At 39.7% G+C, this 24,737-nt stretch overlaps 1 protein-coding gene across 3 annotated transcripts in view; it reads left to right on the top strand.

Annotated features, from left to right (window-relative positions):
• Positions 1-24,737, top strand: part of POF1B (POF1B actin binding protein) — a 72,018-nt gene that overhangs the window by 38,045 nt on the left and 9,236 nt on the right. For all 3 annotated transcript variants that reach the window (XM_050965057.1, XM_050965056.1, XM_050965058.1), the window contains exons 4-13: positions 6,400-6,530; positions 7,490-7,517; positions 8,640-8,714; positions 10,837-10,929; positions 11,936-12,049; positions 13,041-13,193; positions 13,405-13,515; positions 15,258-15,386; positions 15,966-16,042; positions 22,175-22,289. In XM_050965057.1, the coding sequence (XP_050821014.1) occupies positions 6,400-6,530; positions 7,490-7,517; positions 8,640-8,714; positions 10,837-10,929; positions 11,936-12,049; positions 13,041-13,193; positions 13,405-13,515; positions 15,258-15,386; positions 15,966-16,042; positions 22,175-22,283 (1,020 nt within the window). In that variant the 3' untranslated portion in view covers positions 22,284-22,289. The remainder of the gene's footprint in view (positions 1-6,399; positions 6,531-7,489; positions 7,518-8,639; positions 8,715-10,836; positions 10,930-11,935; positions 12,050-13,040; positions 13,194-13,404; positions 13,516-15,257; positions 15,387-15,965; positions 16,043-22,174; positions 22,290-24,737) is intronic.

Below are 24,737 nucleotides of genomic sequence, written 5' to 3'. Positions count from 1 at the left end.
ACTTAGGTGTCTCAAAGTTTGACTTGTTGGTTTAGTCACTGTTTATTCTTTTGGGGTTTTAACCAGTCATGCAGTCAGACTCTTAAAATCAATATTTTGCCTAAAGGAGTAAACAAGACATTAATTCATCCTCAGCTTCTGAAACAGTCAGAAGTCCTCCACAAAGGAGCAATATTTATAGGCGCTGTCAGAATTACTTTCTGTCTGCACTTACCAATAAATTGTCAAATTAATGTGGAAATATACTGAATTGTTTATTTAGTAGCAAAAATTACCACATAATAAACTTACTGTGTTAAACAGGCTCTTCCAACATAAGGAGTTCATAAATTCTAGGACTTCCTCTATGATTATTTTAGCATTATGTATCACATTTCCTTTTTTTGAGAAATAACAGAGGTTATTTTGGGCTGCCTGCAAGATTTTAATCTCTTACGAGATCCTACTGGATGATATACGTAGCAGTTCCTGTCCCCAAAAATATAGCGTCTAAAAACATTTGACAGTACAATATAATAGAACGTTACAGAAGTGCGAGTGGTCTCTGTAGCTGGAAAACTTCTTGCTTTTCATGTTCTTTTTAAAAATGAAGGTATAGTACTCATTTTGAGAGTATTTGTTTTGCTTCCTTCCAGAAAGTACTGAAGAAGTTTCTATCATTTAAAATTCAGTGTGGAGGAGTGTACACTATTATATTCTATGACTTAGTTGGCATATTTGTGTAGTACACCTCTACCTCGATATAACGCTGACCTCGGGAGCCAAAAAATCTTACCGCGTTATAGCTGAAAACGCGTTATATCGAACTTGCTTTGATCCACTGGAGTGCGCAGCCCTGTCCCCCCCCAGAGCACTGCTTTACTGTGTTATATCCAAATTCGTGTTATATCGGGTTGCGTTATATCGAGGTAGAGGTGTAATTAATTTTTTTAAATGTAATATCTCATACCTCTTTAAAATGCCAATGGTTTTAATAGAGATCATATTCTGTCTACTCTTGAATTAGCATAATATACTTTATAATACCCCAGAGCAAAGAGAAGAAATTAAACAACTTTTGAGACGTGTTTCATACTAGAAATATTTGGAATTATTTCCCCAAGATATACCAATATAATGTAAACAAAATGCTCTTAAGAGATGAACCATCCATTTATAGATAAGAGTGTTGCATTTAGGTCTGATAATAGTAGTTTCATTATTTAAATTTAAATCTTAAGTTTTTCTTAAAGTTTCAGGACTAAATTATTTCTTTTTCTGTTATATTTTAGAACATTATCTTATATTTTTAACACAAACCAGGATCAAATCACAAACTGAGCTGTTGTTTAGCCTTGGATGTTAGCTCCTCGGATATATTTCCATGTTTCTGTTTTAAATAAGAATATTGGGTATACATTGATACAACAGGAAACGTGTATAATTCTACACTTTTATCTTCCATTGAAGTTAATGGAACTACTTGCATGAGTTAAGACCAGCAGGATTTGGCTCATGGCTTGTAAAAGTACGCAACATAATAGTGTGTGTATGTTTAAAAAAAAAAAATCTCACTGAACAGTTATGGACTTGATTATGAAATCTTTATTCATATTAGTAATTCCACTGAGGATATTGTCAGTACTCAGTTCAGTAAGAGCTACAGGATTGGGCCCTGAACTGCCATTCATCTTACAGGACTGGACTCTGTGCTTTCAAGATACTTTGCTTAACATCTCTATAATCCTTAAACGAGAATAAAACGTTGAGCTGCAACTCAATTAACTAGTTTAAACATCCAACAGGCAAAGTACATTACATTTTATTCATTTATGCCTAAACCCTTATCCCACTAAAATTAGTGGCAAAGCACCAGCTGATTTTAACATTACCAGGATTTGGCCATTGCAGAGTTCTACCGTAAGAACTGTAATTGAGCAAAGGTTACAAAGAAAACATAGCAACATACAATAGTAATCAGAGAAAAATCAGTAAAGGCCAAAGACTAGTATAAACCAGTGTAAATACTGGCTCTCGGTCTTACCCAAACTCCACCTTTTTCAGACTGCTGTTGCATATTGAGCTGATATTTTCAGAGCACTATCTAGAGAAACTCCAAGATCTTTCTTGAGTGGTTAGACCCTCTCATTTCGTATGTATAACTGGGATTATATTTTCCAATGTGTATTACTTTGCATTTATCAGCACTGACTTTCATATGCCATTTTGTTGCCCAGTCACCAAATTTTGTGAGACCTCTTTGTAACTCCTTGCAGTCAGCTTCGGATTTATCTATATCAAGTAATTTTGTATCATCTGCAAACTTTGCCACCTCACTGTTTACCCTCTTTTCCAGATCATTTGTGAGTATGTTGAACAGTACGGGTCCCAGTACTCATCGTTGGGGAACACCACTATTTACCTCTCTCCACTGTGAAAACTGACCATTTATTCCTATCGTTTGTTTTCTATCTTTTAATCGGTTACTGATCCATGAAAGGACCTTCCCTCTTATCCCATGACAGCTTACCTTGCTTACGAGCCTTTGGTGGGACCTTGTCAAAGGCTTTCTGAAAATCCAAATACAATATATATCCATTATGTCATCCTTGTCCACATTTGTTGGCCCTCTCAAAGAATCTAATAGCTTGGCCAGGTATGATTTCCCTTTACAAAAGCTGTGTTGACTCTTCCCCCAGCGTATCATGTTCATCTATGTGTCTGATAATTCTGTTCTTTACTATAGTTTCAGCCAGTTTGCCTGGTATTGAAGTTAGGCGTACCAATCTGTACTTGCCAGGATCACTGCTGGAACCTTTTTAAAAGATCAGCATTACATTTGCTATTCTCCAGGCATCTGGTACACGGGCTGAACCACAGTTAGTAGTTCTGTAATTTTATATTTGAGTTCCTTCATAACTCTTTGGTGAATATCATCTCGTCCTAGTGACTTATTACTGATTTATCGATTTGTTCCAAAACCACCTCCATTGACATCCCCATCTGGGACAGTTCCTCAGATTTGTTATCAAAAAGAATGACATGGTGTGGGAATCTCCCTTGCATCCTTTGCAGTGAAGACAGATGCGAAGAATTAATTTAGCTTCTCCACAATGGCCTTGTCTTCCTTGAGTGCTCCTTTAGCACCTTAATCGTCCAGTGGTCCTACTGATCGTTTGGCAGGCTTCCTGCTTCTGTATCATCACTGGCAGGGCTCAGGGAGTTCTAATGCAATATTCTACATCTTGATTCAACATAATTCATTGATGCAGCATAGGTGTTAAATTCTCAGATTTTCTTTGTGTGATTTTTGAGCTGTAGTTAATAGAAAGTTGAAATGAGAAGAGAGAACTAGCCACAAAAGGAAAAGGCAAGATAGTTCTAGTAGTGATCCAATAGAGATCTTACTTGGTTTTAAGAAAGAAGAACTAACATTCAGCAATTTTTAATTCGAATGTCACTTTTAGAGCCTAAAAATGTACCATAGTCTTAGTCACACATGGTCAGTATATTCTAATTCATTTTACTGTAAACAAAAAAGAGCAATAGTTCTTGTCTGAATGTTCTCCAGGGCTTCTTAAGTAGACCGACGCCTGATGTGTGGCAAGACATTTTATTACCTTCTGAGTTGTAAGAGTGCTCTCTGTTCTAAGATGCTTATAATTCCAAGGCTGAATTTAAGGAAGTAAGGACAGAGTGACTCCCTGCATTCTTAATCTCCTTCACTGATTTCATTTTAAATGTCCAGTTTAAACTGATTTTAACATATTTTTATATTTATTAAAATTAGTTTTAATGATCTATTACATAATAGTTTTATCATGTGATGATAATCTTTGAGCATAGTCAGCATTAGCACTTCAGGAACAGATAAGTGGCTCAGGCAACTTCAAGGTGAGTAGAAAAAAAGAGTACAAATTATGTAAGAGCCGGGAACATGATAAAGATGTGTGGAACAGATAAAGCAAGGGGACGGAGGCAAACTTAAAAGGCAGAAGTTTATACTGGTGACTCATATGTTCCGTAGAATTATATAGGAAATGAAACACAGGTCTTTAGGACAGTAATGAAAGTTAACCCTTGCTTGTTTATCTACAGTTTTAGAGAGAAGTTACCTGTCTCTAGCCACTAGTGCCTTCACTCCTACTCCTCCATATCCTCCCATTTCCCTTTCAATGTGCTGTGCTTTCATATATAGAGTTAAATAGGAGCATGCCAATTGTCATGAGTGAAATCAGAACCTATGGAGAATTTTGGAAAAGTTAGAGAAGAAATTTTTCCATAGCACCTTAAGGTTAATGTCTGTGTGTATGTAAAAAGAAACCGGCATCTCTGAGGTTGAGACACATTCCATTTGTGCTTAGGAAGACATAGTTGAATGATACCTCAGCATTCCATAAAGACTACTTTTGCAGTGCTGCTGCAGTCAAAAAGGCTATTTAATTGCTCCACAGAATAAATGAAAGATGTCTATGGAAAACGGCCTCAGTCTAAGTGACTGTAGTCATGTGTACTAAATTCTGCAATGAAGAAAAGGAGGTGGTTCTTGAATGGTGGGTCCCTGTAAGTATTCCAATCATGGGTGCGCATTCCCGCTATGTTTTCTTAGCAGCTTCCACTGCGCGGCATGTGTGTCTCCTTTGTACTCCCAGCTGAGGTTATAATAGGCCGTGCGGGTCAACCTCTCCAGTTCCTTCTTACTGTCGCATGGCCTGAGTCAGAACTCTTGTTCCTTTGCGCTCTTAGAGAGTGTTCTAATCTATTGCATATTGTTCGTGTTTTGTTGTTTACTTGTTTGTTGTTTAGAGCTTACTTTGATGGATCCTTCCTTTTGTTCTACTTCTCCAACTCCTTTAATACTTCAGCACCACTGGTTTCCTCTTTCTCCAGATTGGAAGTGTATTGTAAACCAGTGATGGAATAAGACATCTTATTTGAGATTCTGGTTCTGTCATTCTCCATCTAAATTGCAGTTTAATTTGCTTGATGATGAGTCCAAAGCCTATAATCCTTAAAGCATATATTCCAGAATGTCCATGTGTGTGTTAAATTGCGTGATTTGAATTAGTGTAGCTATGGATACTTGAAAGACACTTCCATACACAGTACAGTGGAAGCAAAAATCATTAAGAAAATCTGGAAGTTATCAACAGTTTTCATTTTTTAAATTCATGCAGTGAGGGTTTTTTGGTGTGGTTTCCCCTGCCCCAAATGAATGCTGAAAATACTTTTTCCAATATTTTTTCTCTCCCCTACTTCCACTGGGCTGTTTAACTTGAATTGTCTGTGGCTGCATAGTGTGTGGAGTCCTGAAGGGGGGATTCCCCCAGGGGACTTAGGCATCTAAGTCCAAAATTCAGATTCTCAAAATTCCCATGCAGCTGCCACCTATCCCTGTAGGTGCTTAAGTTTCCATGGGTAAAGTCTGCTGGGCCCCTAAATTTCTGCTGTTGGGCATCTGCTTGGTTTCCTCGGTCCTGACACCGAGCAGCTCCAAGCAGGGTTCACCATAGGCATTCCCCAGATGGTTTCACCTGTGGGGCGCAAACTGGTTAGGGTGACCAGACAGCAAGTGTGAAAAATCGGGATGGCCGGTAATAGGCACCTGTATAAGATAAAGCCCTGAATATCAGGACTGTCCCTATAAAATTGTGAAATCTGGTCACCCTAAAACTGGTAGACATGCTCAGAGGCAGCCTTAGAGCCTATTGATCGGATCAAGCCCAACACAAAACACAGCTGTCTCCAGAGCCTAGGTGCCTCTCTTTGGGGTTGTGAATGCCACCTGGCAGCAGTGCACCTAAAACTTTATTTGCTGTAATGCTCAGCCTGAATCCCCCTTATGAATCCCATCCCGAGTATCTTCCAAATTCCACGATTACAGAGGCTGCCTTGTATTTTGCGGGGATTCTTTCTTCTAGAAACAGCTGCTTAAAGCCAACTTCAGCTTTATGCAGCCATTCAAGCTGTCTTCCCAGAAGCAGAGTGTCTGTGCTGCCTTTTCAGAGTGCCTGTGGCAAGTGCCTTGGGGAGAATGCTGGGCCATATGCTATTAGCCAGATAGCTAAGCAGTAAAAGGATTTGTTGTATGCTAGTAAAGATCCTTAAAGGCACTGCATGCCTAAGTTGAAATCTCACTGCTGTCTGCTTCTTTATGGATCCTGAGCTGCCAACTAGGGGGAAATTGGTCACATTACTTCCTCCCTCTGCCATGGTCCCTGGGTAAGCTGCCTCTTCTGAGACACTTTTTTCAGTCCCCCAAGTTTACCCCTTTCAAGTCACAGGCCCAACTCTTCTTTGGGTGGGACCCCCAGTCCAACTGCTCTCTAACTGCATCTCTGGGTTACACTCCCCTGGTTGTCACCTTCAAAAAAGCAAAGTCTTCCTTGTTAACCTTGATAACATTGTTTCCCCCTCCAGGTACACAGTCTTCAAGAAACTAATGGGCAGCTGGACTCCAGATATTTTGGCGAGCTACTTGCTGAAGTGAACCGCAAGAGCAATGACCTGTACAGCTGTTTACTGCAGCATGTGGAAAAGATAGGAAGAAGGTATTGTAGACCCCCCTCATTGTGGTGTTCTAGAAATCTCAGGAACTCATACTATGGTTAGAGAAAACAGTGCTGTTTGTTTGAGCTGCATTCTGCAGACAGCTGAAGTTCATACAATGTGGTGCATAACAACTTAGCTCCTTGAGTGTCTCAAGATGTCAGAAGCCATGCTATTTTATTGAATGCAGTGAGTGTATTTCAAACTGTCTGACTAATGGCCAGGGCACTTTATGGAGTTAAACTACTATGTATCTCCGTTGTCAAGATAATTTAGACAGCACATAGTGCATACTGAAGTGAATATACTACACGCTGTGACGTTTTGCTTTAAGACGCAGTTACATTATTGTACTCGCCTGAAGATGCAAAGAAGGAAACTACTCTGATGCCAATGTTAAATGGCATGTTCTGGATTCAGAGACACGTTATGTGCACCATAATGCACAGCATCTGTAGGCAAATTAAGCTTTCTATATGTATTATAAACCACTTCTGAAAGAATAATTCGATACTGAATCCTCAGGCTGCAGCTATCTTCAAAACAAATTACAAGTTTTTCTAAAATTCCTCATTCTTCTCCTCCCCACTTCTTTTCTTGGATGCATTGGGCCATATCTGCCTCCTGATCAAGCAGTGAAGGTTCTCCAGGAATGAATTTGTCCCAGTCTGTAGAAAACAGTAAGATTTTAATAATACTGAGGAATTAACTCATCCAGGTACTGGTTAAGGCATTGACAGTGCTTAGAGCAATTGTAATGGCTGTCCGATGTTGCTTGGGAAAATAAGAGGCCAGTTGGGCTGACAATAACCCTCCTTTGTTCTGATCCCTAAATTAAAAATGTGGTGGAGAGCAAAGCCTGCCCCGTATTTCTTCTCCAGATTGGGCGGTTTTTTTCAATCCTTTCAGATCAGCAAGAGACATGCCGTTAATCTGTCATTTTTGTGTTTGTGTTTTACAGGACACAGGACAATGAATCTACAAGTCAAGTAAGTGCTCGGAGCAATCCAGTCCAAATGGTCGCTAACTATTTGTTGGTAATAACAATGGGGCAGATTCTCAGTTTTGAACTCCATGAAGTTATGCCAGTTTACCCCAGCTGAGGATCTAGCCCAATCTGTAATGTCAAGAGGACAATCTTCGATAGTTGTGTACTCCTAGTAAACAATAGGATTCTTAAATATATCTATAGCAATATAGTTTTAAATATGATGTTTTTAAACATGTACATTTAAATAATTTGTACCATTATTTAGTAGCTTGTGAGGAGCAAACGTTAAAACTTTTTTCCTGCGTGTTTGCCTGTAAAACTGACAAGATGTGTAAAAACTTGGATAAGATGTGTGTCACTTAAAAAGCTTCCTATTGTAACTACTAAATCATACATCACTTTCACCCTCCCACAAATGCAGCAGCTGTTTTTAACACTGCACAGCCTTTCTCTACAGGAAGTGAAGTATAATATTGTCTCCAAATGAAACTTAAAGTGAATTTAGATTGACAAATGTAAACAGACAGATTAGTGAGTTACAATCTTTAACTGCTATGATTCTGTTGGAATTTGGCCAAGTGGATCATGGGCAGAAATTGTAGTTCAGTAATAACTTGGTGGAAAGAGTGACACTTACTAAATTAGGTATAGCATGTCCTGCAGCATGTAGGTCATTCTAGTCTCCATTGACTTACTGACCAAGTCTTCACATACTTAGCATGTAGGATTTGATTTGATCAGATCACACTAGTGTAGCTGCAACTCAGTGTAACTTTTATTTCTTCAGAATAGGAAAATAATTGTTTGTTATTTCTAAAATAATACACATTTTAAAATTGACACACTTTTTGCTTATTCATCAGCAAAAAATAAATATGCTTCAAACTAATGTGTCTCCATCTAAATATGCTTTATATACAATATAAGATATAAATTTTGGAAGTTTTCTGGATATAACCTTATCTGTGTGCATGCCATTTCTCAGAGTTTTCTGTCTTTTTCGTGTTTTCCAAGCAGTAGAGTAATTTAATAAAGAGATCCTATTGTGGTATACAGGAAGAATTCTTATTTAAGATGTCAAAGCCAACAAATTGGTTTGTTTTTCTATCTTCATTATTAGGTAGAAGACATTGAAGGTTTGATTCCCAAAGGACTGTCAGAGTTGACAAAGCAGCAAATTCGCTATCTCCTGCAGGTATGCAAATAGAAAATATTTCTTAGTTAATTTGAGGCAGTTAGTGTTTGCCTTACACCTGGAAGCACAAATGTCTTACACATTTTTATTCTATCTAATGTAACTATGAATGTTATTCCTATAAACATCTAATCCTTTTATGAATCCTCCTAAGGGTTTGGCCTTGCTGTCTTGTAGCAGTCATTTCCACAGACTAATTGCTTTTTTTACATTATTCACATTTCCTCTTATTCGTTTTAAATCTCTTGCCTTTCAGTTTCATTGGAAGTCTCCTTGCCTTATGAGGACGGATTAAATAGGAGCATCTGGATTACCTTGTCTGTACTTTTCATTATTTGGTCATACTTTATATTAAGAAGTGATTAGTAGATATTTTATTAAATTGTTGTTATAGTTCAGTAGATCTTATTGATTGCTTACAATCATGTTTTGTAACCACCTATAACATCATCTGATGACAATCTATAACACGTGCTACTCATGCTTATGACATCTATTAATAACAACACTTTATAAACCATTTGTAAGTGAATCTTAATATAAAGTGTGCCTCACTTTTTTGTATACCTCTATCATGTTCTCTCTTAGTAATTTTTTCTAACAGTCCCAGTCTCTCTCTTTTCTCATCTTTGGATCCCTTTAGCCATATGTTTTTGGATATGCGGTGATCAGAAAAAGAACTCAGGGTTCCAAATGAAGGCTTAGTATCTTTACATAATGGCGTAATAGTCTCAGTATTTTCTTTCCCATCCTTTATACATTTTAGTCGTATGCTTTTCTGGCCACTGTTGTGAAATGTGCTCGGTCAGAACTGGAATTCCAGCTTAATTCACGTGGCATTGCTGAGAAATTGTAGTATAAATGTTATGTTTGAAGCCCCCTTCTAGTGATAGCTGCTGCAGGGGCAGCAGGTGGAGTAATGTGGGAGGTACCATGTGCTCATGGATGCTACTTTAAATACTATTTTGATACCTGTAGTCAAAATAACAGCCCATCCTGATTTTTATTTTACACAAAGGTATTTCTTTCAATTAAAATTGCTAGCGTTGATCTTACGTGTTACAAAACACTTTTTTTATTAATTTGAACTAAGAGGAGATGTTGGGAATCCTGTGAAAGCAGCTTTCAAAAGTGCTGCGTATAATAAGAAAAATAAAGTAGGCAGGGAAACATGATCCATTTTGATCCAGACATGAAAAAGACCAGATTACAATTTTTACTATATAAATACCAAGCCTTCAGTGATAATCCCAAGAGTCACTGATCCTACTAGAGCGGTTTTTGTATCCTTTCAAGGAAAACAATTTGACTCTTCACCATAACTTTAAAACAGACTTGTTGCACCATGAGATACTGCAATAACATAGTTTTAATATGAACAGGCCCAGAGCACTGCCACTTGAGTGCATTAACAATTAAAAAAGACCACCACCAATATGGCATTACTAAGCACTACTGCATCTCTTTTTATGTATAGCTGACTCCTTTTAAATCTGTTTTGCTTTTCCACACTAAAGGGAGGAGCTGGTGTTTTTATCTAATGGTTTTTGTCCTTGGAGTGAAAGCTTAGTTTGGCATATCCCAAAGAAGATGAATCACTGGTGTGTGCTTTCCCAGGAGTGATGACAAATGTGTTTTTTTTTGTAATTGCTCTAATTCTGAATGCTCTAAATTCACCATACAGCTGAAAATCGGAAATATCAGTGTTATTTTTCCCTTCCCATTGTGTGCATATATGAAACTCTTCTTTCTCTTGTTCTTTTTTAGTTGGAATGTTTATTTTGTCCTTTATTGAGGCAATAATCTAAATAATTTTGTGTAACTGACAGATAGTGTTGTTTTTAGTGAATGAAAAAGTCTCATCCTTGTAGACATGGATTTAGATTTCAAAGTACTAGTGACATTAGTAGCTCTTACAGATCTGTTTTCTAGATTTATTTAATTGCAAACTTGGAAATTACATTACTCTGCAGCTATCTAACATGTGTCTCTAAACAGATTTGCAATAAATCCCATACCGTTAAACTAAAGACAATCAGTTTTACTATTCTTGTTGTTTTTAGTTATTGTCAAAGATTATATCCCACAAAGAAGCTGAAATCAATCCTTTTCTTTTTTCTAGATGAGAGTGACATCCGATAAATCACTGCGACTTGTACTTTCCACTTTTGGTAGTTTGCGCGAGGAGCTTTGCCATCTACAAGATGACTTAGGGGTAGGTCATTGCAAAATTTGGATTCCATTGCCTCATCTCTTCGGTTGGTTGATTTGAAGGCCAGAAGGGACCATTATGATCATCTAATCTGACCTCCTGCATAACACAGATCTGAGTTTGTTACATTACATTGTTTGAAGTATTTGCAAGAATCAGCTTTAGTCCATAAAGAAAAATTTAGACTAGACTAGTATCTTGTCCCAGCAGCAAACTCCACTGCAGTTACCACTGTTGCATGATGACTTTGCCTTAATAATTAGTTGTATTGGTAATTGCCTGTTTTGATGAAGGATACTCTGATATCAGGACGATGTGAATAGCATAGGAAGACAGGATAGCAAAATAATAAACCTATATATACTGTGGAGGATTTATATCTACCTTTACTTGATGGTGCTTAACTTGACCACATGTAAAATTATAAAGAACAGAAATACAAAAAACAGAACCCAAGTATGCTGTTGAACAGAATGAGACAGGAGCCAGAGCTTTCCCAGGGGCTGGCCAAAGACCAAGGAATGAACTTCAAAAGGAACAATGGACCATCTCAAACCTCACCACCTTCCACTCCTAAGTGAAAGGTGCATTTCTTTGATCTTGCCTTCTCTAACATGTATTAAAAAAAATCCAAAACACTCCACCGCACACACTTCTCCCCCTAGGGGAAGGATGAGAGAACAAATGTGACAGATGTTAGTCATGTTGTTTAATGCACTATCATGAGATGATGATCTATATAGAAAATAATGTAACCAGGGACACTTTGGGCTAAGTGTGCAGTATTGTAACAGAGCAAACAAATCAAGAATAATATTGAAAGTATATCCAATAAAACAGATTTAGAATTAAGTACACATTCGGGGGTTTTGTTTCATTTAGTTTGACTTTATGATGAGCTGATAAATTATTTCAATTCATCTATTTCTTTTAAAAATAAGGGGATCATTTTCTTATTTATACTGACAAATTCTAGAAGCTATTCATAACAAGTACTTTTGTCTCATAGAAATTGGAAACTGACAAGATGTTACTAGAGAAAGATCTGGCTTTTAAAGAATCTCAGGTGAAGGAGTATGAAACACTGTTGGCATCTGTGAGAGAGAATAATCGCCAACAGCAGGTACATTCATATATTTATTTTGAACAAATTTACTATCCCCCAAGAACTCACACTTAGAATAAATACTGAGCTCTGTGAACAACTTTCACAAATCTATTCTTGGTATAACAGCTTCCAACAAAAAGGAGATAAGTTAGAGATCTGCATTCTCTGTAACATGTGAATGTGTTGTTCTGAACAACTTTATACAGTACTGTTACTGGAGATGTTCAGGCATCTAACACATAGGATTCTGGCTAGGAAAATAAAGGGTCCAATTCTCATTTATCCTAAAGCCCCACATGCTGCGCTTCCCATGTTATGGAGCCTTAATATGGATCCAAATTATTTTTTCTACTTTAATTTTTAAAAATATATTTGTGTGTGTTTGAGATCTGGAAATGTGTTCTGTGTAGGGTATGGTAATTGCCAAAAATATCATAATTCATAGCCATTCTAGCAGAAGCAATATGTTGAGTCTGCTAGTAATTTGTTTACAATTTTTTTAGTAATGCTCCATGTACAATTGAAGTTGTTGTCCGCCTGTGAAAGCCAATTAAGAATTTAGCCCACTATATCAAATAAACATTGGGAAGTCTTTTGGGGGTAGGGAATTTTGTCCAAAACTAGTGATTTGAAGAACTTCCTCACTTGAAAATTCCAGTGCTAAGTTTCATAGCTGCTTCTAGAGTGAATTTGGCTTACCTCCTAGAATGCCCAACCTCTTTCCACACATGCTTACACGGACACTGGATACTGTTTATACACTAAAGACCTGGCGCAGGGAGGTGCTGACTGCCTTTAATTCTCATTAATTTAACAAAAGTGAAACGTGCAGCATCTCCCCACATCCGGCTTTCCAGCTGACATGAATCAGCTATGAATAAAGTTATGTAGGACAATAAGTTAAAAAATGGCTCCCCATAAGTAACTGTATACCCAAAACTGAGCTTTGCTCACAGACAATCCTCACTGAGCATATCTAAGAATTTTTAGTCTGCTGCTTTCATAGCAAGGACTCAGAGACAGTGCTTCAAAGTGTCGTTCACTGGAGGAACAGATCATCTCTCTCCGGTATGCTGAGGGAGAGAAGGACTGTCGGTTAAAAGAACTGGAATACTGCAAGCGTGCCTTGGAACAAGAGATTCAGAACCTGAGAATGCAGGTAATGGGTTTTTTATTTTCCTGTCAATACTTTTTCACTCATAAATCCAGCTGCACTAGATTTAGAATTCATAGAGCAGCAGGAAGGTGGACCTGTAAAGATAATTTTAATACAGAGAAAACTTGTTTTCTCGTCTGATGCATACTTTATATCCTTATAACTGTATTAAACTGTATAATAATTAAGAGTGCTATAATTTTGTTTTGCATAGACCTGTTCTAATCCAGTGATACAAACCACCACAGATGAGCTCTCTAGTCATTACGTGGAGATGATTAACAACCTGAGAGAGGATAAAGATAGAGAGATCCGCAATCTTAGGGTATGTTGGTTATCTTATAACATACATTCATAATCATATATGGATTTCTGAGCAAAGTATGGACATAGGAAAGTGGCAGGTTCCATTTTCAAAATTACAAAATGGAAAAAGCTTATACCAACCAACTATACATATTTCAGGTATTTTGTGGTTTGAAATTAGAGATAGTGGTCTCTGTTTTGTATCCATTGAAATCCTGGCCTTATTGTTCACAGTGTGTTTGGTTTATAACTAAAAATTCACTCTCCAGAAGCAGATTTTACAGAATCTTTTCTGACTCCAAACTGGGTTGGCATTTAGTACACATTAGAGACTTGTGAGTTGAGCATGGATAAAAGATTCACGTATCCTGAGGGGGAGCAAAAACTAACCAGAAAGGCAGCATTCAAAAATAAGACAGCTCCTGATTTAAATTGTACCTATAAAACCTCTGTTGCACCAAGGGTACTGTATTTATATTTGGCCTGCCTAGAGATCATTCTAACTTGTGCTATAATTGATAACCAAAAGAATTTACCAGAGCATGCTGAGTTTCATAAACCTACTGGTACCAAACAAAATAAAAGCACCAATGAACTACTAAAGAAATAATGTTAACTTGGAACCACTCCATTGCACCCAAAAGGAGCTAAAATCATTTAATTGAAGTTGACCTATTCTTGAGTCTCCCTGAACATTTTTTAAAATTAATCTGGTTATTTAGTGTAGTTTCTTGCTGTGTGAGAATCCACACAAACATAAGGGGATGACATCTAACGCGCTGACAAATGTACCAAGTGGACAAACTGGAAATACAAATCTTTTTTCCCTTTTATTTCTTTCTGTTAGAGTACTCCAAGGTATTGTACCAATAGCAGATATAAAACTTTAAAACTTTTAAATAAAATTTGGATTTTTAAGTGTATTCTCCTTTTATTACTTGATGAAAATCCTTCATTTTCAGAGTCATGTCCAGGATTAGTCACACAGACAGAGGACCATACTTTCTGTATTCATCTATTCAGGGTCATGATTGTTATCTAGGCTTCTAGACACTACCATAATAGAAATCTTAAATAATTATGAAGTAACAGAAAACAAAGAGCAGCAAAACATGGGAGAAGTAGTGCATTAAAAAAAAATAAATCCACAAACTGGATAAAATTAGTTTAATTCTAATTTAAAGGTGACCAGCAAAGGAGGAAAAAGTTGGACTTTTTGGTTCATTATGTATTAAAAAGCCCTGAAAAGCTTTTTTTTTTTTTTTTTAAACCTTTTCCTTTAAAAAAAAAACAACCAACCATATCAGTAATTCAAGTTTAGTGTTCCACAGTTTTGACAGTTAAAAGTTAGATCCTCAATGGCATCTTCTAAGCCATCTTTTCTCCTGTACAGGTGTGTGAGAGAAATGGGTGTTAACTAAAAACAAACCTAACAGTTTTAAAGATATGAATAAAATTGGCTTCTCCTGTCAATCAAGTTTAATTATCTGAATTCTGCCGGTTCTCCAGTTGCCTGTAGCATCGTTCAGAAAAAACAGCATAGAAAAACTTGAACGTCCTCCTTTTCTTTTCTTCCCCCTGCCCCCCCAATCAAAATAAATAAAAAATTAAGATTCAGATATTTCTGAAACACAAAGCAGGAAAAAAAAAAAAAAAAGCACAACTCCATTGTTTGTTCATTGCGGGTCAGCTTTATTCAAGATATGTAGACTGTTCTTTTCCTTAGATTCCTTAGCATGTGTATAACTATTTTTTTTAAAGTCCCAGATAAACCAGTTCCAGCAAGATATTTCAAGAAGAGATGGAAGTAACAGTGACTTCCAGATGAGGCTGCATGAACTTACTTCAATGTTAGAAGAGAAGGAGACTTTTATTAAACAGCTGCAAGAGGTAGGAGAGTATTCATTTGTCCTGCAGTTTTATAAAGTCTATTATAACTCTTACCCTCCTGTTGCAGATCATAAGAAAATTCAAATTTTAACTGTGTAAATCATTAGAATTTAAGGTGGAAGATAGAGAGCGGGTGGGGTAGAGAAGATCTGCCAAGATAAGAGATCAGTAGTGCTGTTTCCTTTAATTGCTCTGCTACATGTAAACTATAAGGCTTTGGTTTGTAGGACACTATAACTATAAAATTCCTCTGTAAGAATCTTTAATACTTATCAACAGCTGCTCCTTCCTTTCTTCCATGCTAAGTGGATGCCAGTGAAATCTATGAGCATGCTTCAGAGAGAGGGGAGTTCTGGCACCTGTTCAACCTTTGTATCTCCTGAAACAGGAGTATGTTTTTGCCCAGCCCCTAGTAATAACATTGACTGTTAGATGGAGCCTGTACGCCTTTCTCTGACCCAGTCTATTGGAATAACAAACTTTATTCCATTGTGTTTAACCTTAAGTGTTTTCTTGTGACTTTAGAGTTAACATTCAGTGAAGAGTTCAGAATTACCATTTTTATTTTGGTTTCCCTAGGAACTCTTCAGGTTGAAGCAAGAAAGATTATCATGCAATCAATCCACAGGTGTAACAAAGTCTATCATCACAAAAAAGTAATGTAGCAATACAATTTATTTTTTAAAATGTTTTTTAATTTTCATTTTATACTGGTTTTCACAGAAGCAGTTGCCTGCAAATGTCGGGTTACAAGAGTCTCTTTTAAAATGTTTATTTAATAACAGTGTTTAGAAAAAACTCCAGAAAAATATCTGGAGAGGATGTGCTTTATATAGTCCCACTGACCATTTTAATGAATTGTTTGGAGGATGTGAAGATAAATGAGTGTGTGCCTTCCTCTGACTCTCACTTGATAAACTAAACCTTAGAAGGTTGTATATGTCTGAGAAATGCCAGTGTTCTAAGACTTAGGCCTGGTCTACACTACGCGTTTATACCAATTTTAGCAGCATTAAACCGATTTACCTCTGCACCCATCCACATAACGAGGCCCTTTATATCGATATAAAGGGCTTTTTAAACCAGTTTCTGTACTCCTCCTCGACGAGAGGAGTAGCGCTGAAATCGGTATTACCATATCGGATTAGGGTTAGTGTGGCCGCAAATTGACGGTATTGGCCTCCAGGCGGTATCCCACAGTGCATCATTGTGACCGCTCTGGAAAGCAATCTGAACTCGGATGCACTGGCCAGGTAGACAGGAAAAGCCCTGCGAACTTTTGAATTTCATTTCCTGTTTGCCCAGCGTGGAGCTCTGATCAGCACGGGTGGCAATGCAGTCCCAAATCCAAAAAGAGCTCCAGCATGGACCGTAAGGGAGATACGGGATCTGATCGCTGTATAGGGAGGCAAATCTGTTCTATCAGAGCTGCGTTCCAGAAGACGAAATACCAAAGCATTTGAAAAAAATCTCCAGACAGAGGCCACAGCAGGGACTCAGCATACTGCTGTGTGACAAGCGTAACGGAAAGCCAGAGACTCAAATGGATGCTCATGGAGGGAGAGAGGGGGTACTGAGGACTCCAGCTATCCACAGTCCCCACAGTCTCCGAAAAGCATTTGCATTATTGGCTGAGCTCCCAATGCCTGTAGGGTGAAACACATTGTCCGGGGTGGTTCAGAGTATAGCTCGTCAATTCCGCCGCGCCCCCCCCCCCGGTGAAAGAAAAGGGAAAAAAAAATCACTTCTTGACTTTTTTATATGTAACCCTATGTCTACTGCATGCTGCTGGTAGACACGATGCTGGAGCACTGAACAGCAGCAGCCTCTCCCCTCCCCTCCCCTCCCCGGTGGCAGATGGTACAATATGACTGCTATCCATTGTCATCATCAGCCCATGAGTGCTCCTGGTTGGCCTAAGGTGAGGTTGGCTGGGGGCGCTGGGGTAAAAATAGGAATGATGCCTGGTCATTCCTTGTAGATGGTATAGAACGGCTGGTAACCGTTTTCATCATAGCAACTGGGGGCTGAGCTCCATCAGCCCCCTCCTTTCATGTCTAAAGAAAAGATTCTGTACTGCCTGGACTATCATAGCAGTGGGATGCTGGGCTCTTCTCCCCCGCACTGTTTAATGTCCTGCCTGGATTATAATAGCAGCTGGAGGCTGCCTCTCCCTCATTTTCTCTCACTAACAAGTCAGTGTTTCTTATTCCTGCATTCTTTATTACGTCATCGCACAAATGTGGGGGACACTGCAGTGGTGTCCCAGGAGGGTTGGGGGAGCAGGGAAGCAACAGGTGAGGTTGTTGCAGGGGCACCCCCTAGAATGGCATGCAGCTCATCATTTCTGTGGGATCTGACACGGAGCGGCTGTGCTCTCTAGTACACTGGTTCTCTAGCACACTTGCCCTATATTCTAGGCAGCACTGACTCTATTTTTAGATACAACATAAAGGAGGAAATGACCCCGGGGGTCAGTCCCATTTTTGTCTTTGTGCCCCTGGCCGACCTCAGCCAGGAGCACCCATGACAGCAGCAGACGGTACAGAACAACTGATAGCAGAGACAGTTATCTTGCAAAGGCAAATGAATGCTGCTGTGTAGCGCTGCAGTACCACCTCTGTCAGCGGCATCCAGTACACATACGGTGACAGTGACAAAAGGCAAAACGGGCTCCATGGTTGCCATGCTATGGCATCTGCCAGACCAATCCAGGGAAAAAGGGTGCGAAATGATTGTCTGCCGTTGCTTTCACGGAGGAAGGAATGAGTGACGACATTTACCCAGAATCACCCGCCACACTATTTTTGCACCATCATGCATTGGGATCTCAACCCAGAATTCCAATGGGCAGGGGAGACTGTGGGAACTATGGGATAGCTACCCACAGTGCAACGCTCGAGAAATCGATGTTAGCCTCGGTACATGGACGCACACCACCGAATTAATGTGCTTAGTGTGGCCATGTGCACTCAACTTTATACAATCTGTTTTACAAAACCAGTTTATGTAATATTGGAATAATCCCATAGTGTAGACGTACCCTTAGTTGGAAATCTATCCTATTCCACTTCTTATTCAAAACGTGTGTATTTATGGGCAGAAAACTATCAGAATAAATATGGCAGTCTCTGTGAATGCTGATTTAGATTTGCTTGCTTTAGGGATAAAAAAAATATGTACTACTATTTTGCTCTTCAGAGGTTGACATAAGGCATCGGTAGGAGCAAGGCTGTAGTGTAAAAACTGACATAAGCTGCAAAAGGCCCTATTACACCTCCACGATAGGCGTTTGACTTAGGCTGGTGTAGTTAGGAGCTGTGAAATTCACAAGAAAGCTGTCTCCCCAACCGGGCTGCTCCCCGTTGGGAGCACAGCTGTCCCTGCCTGCAGGTATATGGGATCTTGGGGAGCAATTACCACACAGGTGGGGTGCCAATTAATTTATTTATTAAAGCAAAAAGGAAGTAGTGGGAATTTAACAATGAAATGCGATGGGATGGGGGTGTATAAGGTGTTTACAATAGACAATAAGGGGGGGCGTTCTTATTGAACAGTGTAGGGAGTTTTAACAGTGGGGTACAGTAAGTGGGGTTCAGCACAATAGGATACAGTACAGTCAATAAGCAACTCAACTTTATATAGGAACAACTCTAGATACAGTGTGGAATGCAAAATAAAATGGTAGCTTCTATATAAAAATGGAGGCAACTAATGGGGTGTTATAACCACAAGTAAAATGTGAGTCACAGTGCAGTAATACAATATGGGTGATAAGTAAAATTATGCAATGTAGAAAGTTACTGACTTAATTTGTGAGGCTGTGATAGCAAGAGTGTACCTAAAAGCTGGGTCAAGAAGCAGGAGGGGGGATGGAAGTAAGTGATTAGTGGTAACTAACGAGAGGAGAGTGCAGCTGCAAGCAGCGAGAGAGACTGAAGCCCTGTGGGGTGAAGCCCAGAGCAGTCTTCAGGAGCCTGCGGGCTGGAGGTACGGGAGACAAGAGCAGTTGGAGCGCACTTAAGGGGAGTCTGGGAGCAGCAAGAGGGGAGGGTACTGAACATGTAAGCGAGGGGAAGGCACGTGGAGAATGGGGGAGACGGCTGAGGGAAGAAGCAGGTTGCAGCAGTGGAGAGCACTTCAGGGAAGTTGCTGAGCAGCGGGGTGAAGACAAACGGAGCAGTGTGATGGCAATCTTTGGTAGGGGAGGGACAGCAGAGGAGCGGGGGCACGAACACAGGGAGAGGCAGCAGGGAGGTGTAAAGAAGGGCCAGAGGGACACCCAAAAAAAGGGAAAGAAGCGGCAAAGGGTTTGGGAAGTTACATGGGGGGGGCAGCAAGGGGTTACCACAGGGAGACACGGAGAAGTACACAGAGGGGGAGATTGGAGCGAGGGAAAAACAGACACGGGAAAGTTCAGGGAGAGATTGGGACAGCGGGAAGATGAATTCAAGCAGTAAAAACCTTATCTATCCTTTAACTTAATTAAACTTATATAAATTACAAGCAGCTTATACAAAGTAATAAAACAAGTACAGAATACAACCAGGCAATGGTTTTTTTAAATCTATCTTAATCAACGACTAGGCAAAACAACAAATATCACAATTCTAAGCAAACTATAACAAGCAACTATACAGAGCAACAAAACAGCAAACTATAACAAGGCAGGTGAAACTTACAAGCTCTACAATCTTGGCAAACTATGACTTATTAAACTAAAAAGCAAAACCTACGGTGCACCTTATGCTATGGGGAAGTCACAGAGGGCAGAGTGGTATGTGCCCAGGATACAGCTCCCAAGGCAGCCCCCAAGGAAGCCAAGGGATGGTGGCTGCAGCAGTGGATACAGCTGAAAGCAGGGAGCAGCGCTTAGCAGCGGCACAAGCTTATTTTTAGCAGCAAAGCTCCGCGGAGTTTAAGAGAGGTTTTAAGACATAGACCAAGGTTCAGCTTGAGTCTGTGTGCTAGGGAAACAGAGCCAGCAGCTAAAGTAATAAAATAAAAGTATGGAAAGTTTTACAAAGGGATTCTTACCAGTCCCCAAGGCAACAGCAAAGGCAGAAGCAGCAGTAACATCAGAATAAGCAAGGAGGGCTCGGTACAGTCTTGATAATCAGGAGATCTCTCAGGCAACAATTCGTTCTTTGTGGGTTTTTTTTTTTTTAAACCGGACGTACACTCAAAAATAAAACGAGAGCAGAGAAAGGACCCCCCAGGACCCCTGGCTGATCAGACCAGGCAGCAATGCAGGAACCTTTCTGATGTTTGTTTCAAAAATGTCAGTTTTTAAAGGCAAACTTAGGCAGTTTCCCGCCAGTGATCCTGATAGGCTCCCTCTGTCACAGGGGAGGAGGCAAAGGGAAAAACTGCAGGTGAGCACAGAGACATGCCTGGGCAGAGTCTTGTGCAATAGGTGACTCAAAAGCACATGAGGCCTATGACTTATGCCCAGGATCTTAAAAACAGAATAGGTCTTGCAGCTCTGGGCATTGCCTGCGCTACACCAAGCCCAGGTTCAACAAGGTGATAACAGGACTAACCCTTTGAACAGGGCAGTGGTCCCACTTAGCACGCAGCACAAGTGGCCATCCCTTTGAGAAGGGCAGTGGCTCTTGGTAAACAACTTAAGGGCCCCTCCCTTTGAGAAGGGCAGTGGCCCTGGTAAACAACTTAACAGCCAGGGAAGGGCGGTCACAGGAGGAGAACAAAAACAAAATGGAGTATGGGGACAGCTGTAAGAAACAAAATGGAATAGAGGGATAGCTGTAACAGACAACAGCAACTGACAGGAGTCCAGGTGCGGATCTCCCTGCCAGAGACAAATAGCCCCAGGAGGCTGCCCTCCCCCAGCTCCTGGCAGGGAGTTGCATGGACCTGAAATCCCTGCCTCTTAGGTTCAGACACTGCCCCTTAGCCTCAGACACTGCCCCTCTTCAGTCAGTGGAAGCATAACATAGGTTGACTTAGATTGTAGTGTAGATAATTCGGAAGAGAGCCCAGCTCACTCAGGACATGTGTAACAATAGAAACTTAAAAGGCCTCACTGCTCTTTATATTTTATTTTATTTATTAATCTTAAAGTATACCTTGGTTATGTATGGAGTGTGAAGGATGGGGACTGATCTGTATTAATTTATGAATACTGTATGGCTATACTGGGTTATGGGAATGTTTACTCTAAGCATGCATTGGTTTAGTTAATAGCAGTGCTCTAAGGAAACAAGCAGGAACGTAACAGAGTGGATTCAGATAAAACACCTGACAGATCCGAAGGTTAAGAAACAACATGAGAGCTATGTTACAGCTGTTCTGCCAAAACTGGGAACACACATGTCAAAAGAACAGTAAACAGTTACAGTCTGTACTGTTGCTATTTATTTTTTTGGCCTCTGCAACTGTATGCCTATGTCTTTTGAGCATCCCTTAATGCTAATTAATGGGTGTTGGACATAATCATGACATATAGTTTGTAATTATTAATGAGTGTTTGGCTTAAAAAAAAAAAGGTAGTATGTGTGGAAACACTTCTAAAGTGGATGCCTTTGAGGAGAGAGAAAATTTGGTTGGTAATCAGTTAAGTAAATATCTAAAACAGTTTTTAAAAGGCTTTAGTTAACTCTTTTTAAACAAATTTGGGTGCAATAACTAATCTAGAAATGAGTATTTTGGGGGAAAGGTAGAATTTGGTCCTCAAAGGCAAGAAACTGCTTTGGACATAGGTGTTTAGAAAGCTTAACAGAGACATACAGTATTCCACTTACAGTTTTGCACAACTTTTTATACAGGTACATGAACCAATATCCAATCCTTGGTCTCCTGTCTGATGACTACATGGCTTCATCACCAGTTAGACAAATGGAGACTATTGTAATTGAGAAGACTGAAGCAATGTAGAAACATGTAAGCTATCCATGTTAGTTATATACCATTTCTTGTCGATGTGCAGGTTTAGTACTGTAAAGAAGCCAAAAATGGACTTGTAAAAAAGAATCAATTCAACAAAACCTGTTTTGGAGGCTTCTTTTCTATTTCAGTAAATAAAGTAGCAAAATGAGCAATGAGTCAGTAAGAACAGCCTAGAGAATGTTTCATAATAGACAAGTACAGTGACATTTCTAAAAATGGTCTACGCATGTTAGTGAAGAACAACAGAAATAGCCTTTACCTTACTTGTATCTCATATCTTATAACCCTACATTTAGCTTTTGAAAGGGTTACAGTTTTTATTGATATTACACCATAAGAAGTACTGAAAATGTGCCCTATTTTCTGGAATCTCTAATAGGATGTACCACCCTCAATAAACTAGTAGAGTGGGTGAATAAGAGGCTCTTGTACAAAACTCAAAGCCTAGGGACTCTGATGGCTTCAAACCACCATTATGTCCTCTGAAGCCTGGGCTGCTCCTTTGCACTGGAGTCTGGTATAATTGAGACAGTTACAAGCAGCTTAAGGGTTGCCCCACAGCATTGCCTGGAATTTCTGCTTGCTGTAAACCAGGGGTAAGCAACCTATGGCACGTGTGCCGAAGGCGGCACGCAAGTTGATTTTTATTTTTTTAGAGAGATCCTAACTGGAAGGGACCCTGAAGGGTCATTGAGTCCAGCCCCCGCCTTCACTAGCAGCACAAATACTGATTTTCCCCCTGTCATAAACACTTAGCTAAGGGTTAATGTTTTTTTTACCTGTAAAGGGGTAACACCAGTAACCTGAAACACCTGACCAGAGGACCAATCAGGAAACAAGACTTTTTCAAATCTGGGTGGAGGGAAGTTTTGGGTGTGAGTTCTTTGTTCTTTGTCTTGTGTCTGTGCCCTCTCGGCTCTGAGAGTGATTTTTCTATCTCCTGGCTTTCTAATCTACTGTTTCCAAGTTGTAAGTACAAGGATAGTAAGACAATAGGTTTATATTGTTTTCTTTTGCATTTACATGTGTGTAGTTGCTGGAATGTTTCAAATTGTATTCTTTTTGGATAAGGCTGTTTATACAGGGTCAATTGTTTAAAAGAAAATGAATATTGTCAACTTGATACAGAGCCTATTTTTAATGTCTTTTTTTTCTTTCTTTTTATATAAAGCTTTCTTTTTAAGACCTGTTGGAGTTTTTCCTTAGTGGAGACTCCAGGGAATTGAGTCTGCAGCTCACCAGGGAATTGGTGGGAGCAAGAAGTCAAGGGGAAAATCTCTGTTAGATTTACTAAGCCTGACTTTGCATACCCTCTGGGTGAGGGGGAGAGATTAGATCTCTCGGTACTTGTGTTTCCAGGACTGAAAGCAGGGAATCTCCTAGGGTCGTCCAGGGAGGGGAGCCTGGGAGGAAGTAACAAGGAAACAAGGGGAGGGGTTATTTCCGTTTGTTGTAAGACTCAAGGCATCTGAGTCTGGGGGTCCTCTAGGGAAGGTTTTGGGGAGACCACAGTGAGCTAGGCACTGTATAATTCTTAGCTAGTGGCAGCGGTACCAGGTCCAAGGTGGTAACTACGCTTGGAGGTTTTCATGCTAACACCCATATTTTGGACGCTAAGGTCCAGATCTGGGAAGAAATGTTATGACATGGTGGCAGAGCGGTGGGATAAAGATAGAAGCCAGTAGGAATATTATATTTTTCTTTTCTCTGCTAGGGGCTTTTAAGCAGAGAGGTTTGGTTTTAAAAGGAACCAGAGAGAAATTTTTTTTTCTGTTCTCTCCTGGCAGTAGCTTGCATATTAAGCAAGGAACCATTAAGGAACTATTAAGGGTCTTTTGTGAGACAATAGCACTCCCATTGAGAGTCAAGTACCCAGCACAATACACATGCAAATAAAGTGGTTTTTCTGGTTTACTTTACATTTAAAAGATTAGCTAGAGGAAGAAAGGGAAAAAGGCACTGTTACTAGGCAGACCCCAGGAGACAACAGAGCCAGCAGTTCAGACAACACACACCGGAGGGCACCCCAACACAAGAAAACAGAAACCATGCCTTCCAAGACAAAAATGGAGGCCGAGGAACAAATCAAAGACGCAGAGCACAAGCGAGATACGGAAAAAAAAATACAGGAACTAGAAATAAAACAAAAAGAGATGGAGCTAAGGGAAAGAGAAAAGAGGCTACCCACAGGAGAGAGTTGAAACTCCTGAGGGAAACCCACCGGCAGGCCCTGGAATTAGAAAAGGCTAAGCAACAGAACACAGCCAATCCTAACAACCCTTCACCAATACTTGTTCCACAGCACAGGAAATTTCCCACCTACAAGGCAGGTGATGACACCGAGGCCTTCTTGGAAAATTTTGAAAGAGCCTGTCTTGGGTACAGCATCTCTGAAGACCAGTACATGGTAGAATTGAGGCCACAGCTCAGTGGACCTTTAGC

The sequence above is a fragment of the Gopherus flavomarginatus genome, chromosome 8 (assembly GCF_025201925.1).
Source record: "Gopherus flavomarginatus isolate rGopFla2 chromosome 8, rGopFla2.mat.asm, whole genome shotgun sequence".
In the NCBI taxonomy this organism is placed as follows: domain Eukaryota; kingdom Metazoa; phylum Chordata; order Testudines; family Testudinidae; genus Gopherus; species Gopherus flavomarginatus.
This window is presented reverse-complemented; position numbering and strand designations above follow the sequence as displayed.